This window comes from Rosa rugosa, chromosome 1, assembly GCF_958449725.1.
Source record: "Rosa rugosa chromosome 1, drRosRugo1.1, whole genome shotgun sequence".
Lineage (NCBI taxonomy): Eukaryota > Viridiplantae > Streptophyta > Magnoliopsida > Rosales > Rosaceae > Rosa > Rosa rugosa.
The window spans coordinates 33,034,981-33,042,019 of record NC_084820.1 but is presented as its reverse complement, the minus strand read 5'-3'; the positions used below and the strand labels follow the sequence as shown (position 1 = coordinate 33,042,019).

The 7,039-nt window shown below is 37.4% G+C and overlaps 1 protein-coding gene across 1 annotated transcript; it reads right to left on the bottom strand.

Moving 5' to 3' along the window:
• Window positions 1-276: 276 nt before the first annotated feature.
• On the bottom strand, window positions 277-5,511 carry LOC133724703 (uncharacterized). Its single transcript, XM_062151519.1, has 11 exons — window positions 5,182-5,511; window positions 5,012-5,087; window positions 4,271-4,367; window positions 4,069-4,171; window positions 3,848-3,981; window positions 3,469-3,646; window positions 2,942-3,096; window positions 1,803-2,012; window positions 1,048-1,395; window positions 826-952; window positions 277-694 (listed from the first exon to the last, which is right to left on the bottom strand). The coding sequence occupies exons 1-11, from the start codon at window positions 5,384-5,386 to the stop codon at window positions 543-545; spliced, it is 1,785 nt and encodes a 594-aa protein (XP_062007503.1). The 5' UTR covers window positions 5,387-5,511; the 3' UTR covers window positions 277-542.
• Between the last annotated feature and the right edge of the window lie 1,528 nt (window positions 5,512-7,039).

The window sequence follows — 7,039 nt, the reverse complement described above, 5'->3', positions numbered from 1 at the left end:
GTGATGATAAATTGCCCTGTGGTTGAAGTTTAATGGTTTGGTAATGAAAGTTGGATATATCAATATCCATCAAATAAAGGACTTTTTGTAAGAGGTGTATTGACATCTTTTGTTATCTATATTTCTACAAATGGAAATATGACTTTCCTTTTTACTTTTTTATAAGTTCTCTTGTTTAGTGTATATTCACAGCTATTGAAGTATTGAGTGACCAATATACATGTGTTTATCTTGTACCAGAGAAAGAAACAAGAAAATACTAGAGATTATTCTCACTGATTATTAGTTCTTGTTACGAACTTCAGATAAATAGATAACCTTATAATTCTTGACATTAGTGATTCAGCTTGACTGAATACAGAGACAAAATCTATGGTAGCCGAAATACATGCATCATTCAGATTGTACAAGAAACATGACTGCAGGAATTTTTCTCCATGAGAGGAAAACAAACCTAGTGATCCAACGAAAAAACTAGATTCTGGGCTCTGAGCAAAGGTGCTTGATAAAAGTAGAGCAAGGACCAAAACTAAAGTCCGTTATTAATGCCTGAAGTGCCTCACATTAGTGAAAACAAGTGAAACACCATACTTGTTGCAACAATCTATAGCATCTCCGTCTCTTATACTGCCACCAGGTTCTGCAATAACACTTGCTCCACTTTCACATGCTTCTTCCACGGCATCTTTCCAAGCTGCTTGTAAAATAGGTGTTATTCACATTAATGTAAAGGTTTTTATATCTATTTACAGTTTAGCATAAGTTTTTAAACTATTTGTGTCATGAAGCATACAAAACAATGATATTTGAGTTAGTAATAATTACCGAATGGGAAGAAGGCATCGCTAGCCAAAGCTGCACCCTTGACCTCCTCTCCTGCTTTCCTCAGTGCTATTCTTAAACTCTCCAGACGGTTCGGCTGTCCACTTCCCATACCCAACATACAGTTATTCTGTCCAAATTCCACAAAATCAGATGTCGTAAGGACCCAAACAGTTCAATCAAATTATAAGAAAAGGAAAGGAAGGTAATACAGAGAAAGACTACCTTTGCTATTACAATTGCATTGCTTTTGACATGTTTGACACACAACCATGCAAACTCTGCATCACTGAGCTCACTTTCTTGTGGAGACTTCTTAGACACAACATTAAACTCGATATCTTGGGGACTTAAATCATCCGAGTCCTGGGCTAACCACCCACCACCGACCTGTCTAAGCGAAAGTTTTCCTTTCTCATTTTTACTTGCCTCGAGAATCCTCAGAGTCTTTGATTTTCCACGAAGGATTTCAAGACCTTTCTTTGAATACTTGGGTGCAACCACAATCTCATAAAACATCCGAGTTTCACCATCTGTTGGGCTTCTAAACTCTCGGATTTCTTTAGCAAGAGCCTAAAAACAAAGAAAAATATGATTTGTATAGGACAAGAGAGATACAGTAAAACAAGTGATAATGCTAACATAAAGAAACTTCTCAATGCATGCTAACTTTTTGGACTAAAGCAAGTTGCATTCAACTTATCCCATTTGCACAGACAACGTATTTTCATTTCTTCATTGCACATAAATAGATTTAGGCCTTGGTGTCAGGGCGCAAGTGGTACAGGTTTGTGGTGGGGTTTAGGAACATCTTAGGTGCTTTTTAAATTTAGGGTAGTAGAAAAGGGGGGCCAGAATTATACATCCAATCCAGTTCCACAAGCTTGGTGAAGCAACATTTTGGGAAGTCCATACCAAAAACTAAATCACATATCTATACATGAATACATCTATGTCAAGCCCTGAAAGCTCAAACTCACCTCATCAACCTCTATGTTGAAAGCGACGATGCCACCGAATGCACTCACTGGATCTGCTTTGACAGCAAGCCTGTATGCTTCAAGTATATCAGCACGTGATGCTACACCACAAGGATTTGTATGCTTTACAACAACACAGGTAGGACTTCTGAACTCTGACACACAATTCCAAGCTGCATCAGCATCTAAATAGTTATTATATGACATCTCCTGCAGACAAAAATTAAAGTTTGAAAGAAAATGAGATAAGAACATGTGTATTGCACAGAAAGAAGGTTCATTTCTGAAGATCAAATGTGACCACCCACGCATATTATGAACTTATTGCTGTCAATGAGAGGATACAAAAAGTAGAGAATAAGATCAATGGCACCAATATAAGCTAATCATTAAATTCAACGTATATTCAGAAATAGGAGTCCGCCTAGAATTTTTTATGAGAAACATAGAATTTTAAGAAAGGGAAAAAAAAAAACGCTACAACAAAGTATAAGAAGTCCAATCAATCAGACAATTCAGACGAAGTACATCAAGACACAAGTACGAGTCATACAGCCCTACTGGAAAGCACGCTACATCAAACAAAGAGTTCCTATACACAGCAGTTCTACAATCCAAAGGCATAGCACAAAAGTGCTCCTCCAAAATTCTGATTTTACCGACGCCCATATGGAAGCCCAGACTGAACCTTTTTCCATAAACAGTCCACCTCTCCTCCCTTCACATCATCAAAAACCCTCCTATTCCTCTCCACCAAAACCACCCAAAAATAGCCACCCCCCAATATTAACCTCTCACACAGCAAAATTGCACAAAGCTGGGTTATCCCCACAGCATTACATTAATTTGAATGTCAATACTGTGTGCAGAAGAACAGAAATTAAACTTAGTGTACTTTTAATTGCCACCAACAATATATGCTGTAAACAAGTTTTGCATACAGCAAATAACACGAGACAGAATAATTAATTGGGGTGCTTTTTATACCCAGATATTCCAATTTTGATCAAACATTCATTATAAACTCAGGTTTTGCCTTGCCAGTTTTTTAAATATATGAAACACCCTACAAAATAAAGATACCATGCATATCACTACCAAAGCTTTAATTGAAGCGGAATCAAATTTGTCTTTCTTACCTTTCCATGATGTTGGATAGCAGTTGCAATACCACCAGCATTAACCTCAGAAAGACTCTTATCAACATAAAATGCAGCCTTTTGATGAGGATTTTCACCATACCGAAGGGGACTTTTGAGTGATAGAGGAACTGTTAAGCTAGGAGGGAATTTATCTTCAAAAAAAATCAAAGAAAAATGTCACTGATGTGGATCATCACAACATAAGTCAAAAACAAATGAATTGAGTGTGTTCCTAAAGAAACTATGTTTTCATAAATATCACTCTCATACTCCCTCCCTACCTAAGTCAGTCATTTATATTTATTATGAGCATCAGATTGTGATTCAAGGGATTAGTGCAATCTCCATCTTCTCTCTGCACGGTTTGTGATTCAACAGATTACTGATAATTCTGTTTTCATGAATGTCAATCGATTTGGTGTTCATGCAATATTCATAATGAACTGGCATGCCAATTCTGATTCTGGTTTCTACTTAATTAAATAGAATCAACAATATTTTAAATATTATCCCCAAAGAAGTACCTTCGGTAGTCTGCCTCCACAGCCACTCAGAAACAGCAGAATCATAAGAAGCAACATGTTGAAAAGCCTTCCACGCAAGGTTTCTTCGGAATTGTTGATCATCCTTGTCTGCTTTAAGATATTCTAGCAGTGCAGGATAGTCTTCTGAATCAACAAGCACCAGGACATCTTTGTGATTCTGTTTAACAAGCATATTTTGTGTAAAATATCAGATAAAGATATCAGAAAACAACTGTATGTACTAACTATTACACTGGTGATATTAAGAAGTACTCTTAGAGCAATACCTAGAGTGTGTATGTGCAATGTGCAAAGATGATCATGATTTATGAACTTATACAACCAACAATATGCTATCATTACCATTCAAATAAACTACCTTTGCAGCAGCTCTAATCATGGCAGGACCACCAATATCTATATTCTCGATTCCATCCTCAAATTCTATTCCTCCCTTTGAAGTAACTTTATCATAAAAGGGATATAAATTCACCACAACCACATCGAATGTACCTGTATAAAAATGTTGTAGCAAAATAAACTATTAACACAATTCACGCATCAAAGGGAGTTTATTGGAGGCGTTACAGCAAAACTCACCAATTCCGTGATTACTAAGAGCTTCCACATGATGTTTTTGGTCTCTTCTAGCAAGGATACCCCCATGAATGTTGGGGTGTAAAGTTTTTACACGACCATCGAGCTTCAATACAGATTTAAACAGATTACGAGCCAAATGATAATGCAGATAACACCTGATTAATGTATGTTCCATAGATAAACAAGAAAAATGCTAGCCTACCATCTCCGGGAAGCAAGTAATTTCTTCAACTTTTGTAACAGACACCCCGGCACTTTCTAAAGCAGATGCAGTTCCTCCAGTGGAAACAATTTTATATCTACAATGTCCAAAAAAAAAAAAAATGCAGAAAAGCTCATCATGACAAACATATAATACTTCCCACTATATGAACACAGTTGAAATTATAACGCCAGGATGGCAAACAAAAGACAATGGCGTGATATGAACTTCCCAATGAGGGACAAATCAGTAGGTGCCAACTAGAGGGGCCGGGGCCAACTAAAATATTGATAAAAAAGAAATTACAAAAAGTGTGCTAAGGTAAAATGGACAATCAGAGACTAGAGACCACTGAAACCAAACCATGGAGATCATCAAGAGGTTAAATAAAGATGATCATCCCAAAGAAGATAATGCAGAAAGCTTAAAGACCCAACAACAAAATAGTCCAGAGAGACCAAAGCCATAAAACACAAAAGAAGTCCACTCTCCGAGATCAAGATCACCAGGGAATTACCAATGTTTCATATGACAGACACACAGACATATAACACACACACACACACACACATATTGAGTTGTTAACCTATTCTCAATTCTTTTAAGTTAATATCCATGGGCATTATGTATTGTTTGTATTTCAACCGCACTAACTTTAACTTTGCCCCGTGATAGATATCATTACATAACTAGTGCAGAATATTAATATTTTGGTGGAAAAAAGTAGGGTCCTGAATTTACCCCAAGTTCTGAAGCCCGTTGCCTAAGAAAGCAAGATTGCTTTTGTCTGACAAAGATATCAGAGCCTGCCTATCACCTGAAACAAAGAAGAAGGTTGCACCAACCAACAATCAAGCTTAATCAGGAAACGAGAAAAAGAAAAGAAAAAAATCACAAAAAGTGAATGAAACCTGAGGCAGGGGATTGAGGCTCTTGGGCAGCCATGGCTTTGATTGGAGTACAAGTGCGAGATGAGTTCCTGAGTGAGCAAGACGCGGTGAAAGAAGATAAAGAAGACGAATGAGTAATTGGGAGTTTGGTGGAGAAAAGCAGGACAAGATTGGTGTTGGGTGTTATGGCCGCAGGAGCAGGAGCAGCAGCGGACAAACCAAGCATATCTCTCTCTCTTTCTCTCTCTCTACACGAATTTCAGAGAGATGGTATTGGTAGTCAGAACCAGAAAGACAGAACGATGACTTTCGGCGGCAAACAAACGGCTATCTCAAAAGGGTTTTCTCAGCCCCCTCCATCTTAGCATATATACTCTACGCTTTTAGATTGCCCCTAAATTTCCAATTATGCCCCTTTTTAAGTAAAATTTTTCTTCTTCTCTGGTCTATTTGGAATTCTACAAATAAATTAGTGTTTCATCTTCATCTGTAGTCTGTTTTGAAGCATTTAACTTGGGACACTTGTATTCCCAGGCCAATATTAGAAATCATGTTCCTAAAATCTCAAAGTTTTTTCAGATCAAATGGCAACCTCCTACAAATCAATATGTGAATTTAAATTTTGATGGTTCAGTTAAAGATGGTAAGGCTTCTATTGGTTTTGTTGTTAGAATTTATGATGGAAATCCTTTAGTTACTGCTTGCAGGATCATTGGTTCTACAAATATTTTAGTTGCAGAAGCTATTGCCCACAGAGATGGTCTATATACAGCCTATCTTCAGGGAATGTCCCAAATTATTGTGGAGGGAGATTCAAAATTTTTAATTGATAGTATCATGGGCACTTCGATCGCCTGTTCCTTGGCATATTAAGCTCTTAATCAAAGACATCAAGCTATTAGCCTCGCAGTTTCAATTACATTTAGGCATATTTATTGAGAAGCTAAGTTTGTTGCCGACCATTTGGCATCTTTGGCCTATAATTATCAGAATCCTAATATTTGGTTTTTCTGTCTTCCCCTTTCTATGTTCCCAGTATTCCATTTTTATCAGCTGGGAATGGGAGTTGGTCATAGTTTTTCTTTTTCCTTGTAACCTTTATTTATGTGATAAAAATAATAATAACAATAAAAAAAAGTAGAAGAAAATTGTGCTCAATCACTATACCAATATAGTTCGATTGAAAAACATCACGGATAACCACGGCAAGTCATTCAGTAGATGCATTAGGTCTTCCTATAAGAACGTTCAAGATGTGGAACTCACACGCTCTGCATTTGAACCCTGGGTTGGTTTAGTGTAATTGATGAATTATAAACGTGGCTAGAGAATGGGCTACAACGCCATGTTGGCCGTTCGGAACCCCAACGAATTAATTTTTAGGCCTAGTAAACTTTTTTTTTTTTTTTTTTTTTTTTTTGAATCAGCCTTCCTTACTATCGGAAAGACCCCTAAGGAGGGTATCCCAAAAGCTTCCTAGGCCCAAGGACTAATCCCCCCCCCCCCCCCCCCCCCCCGACGCCTGTAAAAGGCTCCAACCATGCATTGCAGCATGGTGCCTGCCACGTTTGATAATTCAGCAATTACAAAGTGGCGCCCCCAGCGTTCGAACCCAGGACGTGGGGGTTCCATATCTTGAGTTACCCGTGGTGGGCCTAGTAAACTTTTGAGATACCGTGATCAATCCAAAAGACGTGTAAAAATAATAATAATAATAATAATAATAACAACACAAATTGAATCGTGTTATTATGACCCATGAAATTAAGAATCGAACAAAGAAAAGAACTTATTTCAACTTCTCACAGTCTATCATAATATGTTCCTAAAGCGCCAAAAAAAATGCAAGCTTTTAGACACTCTAGCTCCCTTATGAAAA

What these genes read in the sequence shown, in the direction of transcription:
- LOC133724703 (XM_062151519.1), bottom strand. Translation starts at nt 5,386, where the DNA reads ATGCTTGGTTTGTCCGCTGCTGCTCCTGCTCCTGCGGCCATAACACCC. An exon ending in TCTTAGTAATCACGGAATTG is followed by an intron (nt 3,982 to 4,068) that starts GTGAGTTTTGCT and finishes ATTTTTATACAG; the next exon opens with GTACATTCGATGTGGTTGTG. An exon ending in CTATCCAACATCATGGAAAG is followed by an intron (nt 2,013 to 2,941) that starts GTAAGAAAGACA and finishes TTTTGTCTGCAG; the next exon opens with GAGATGTCATATAATAACTA.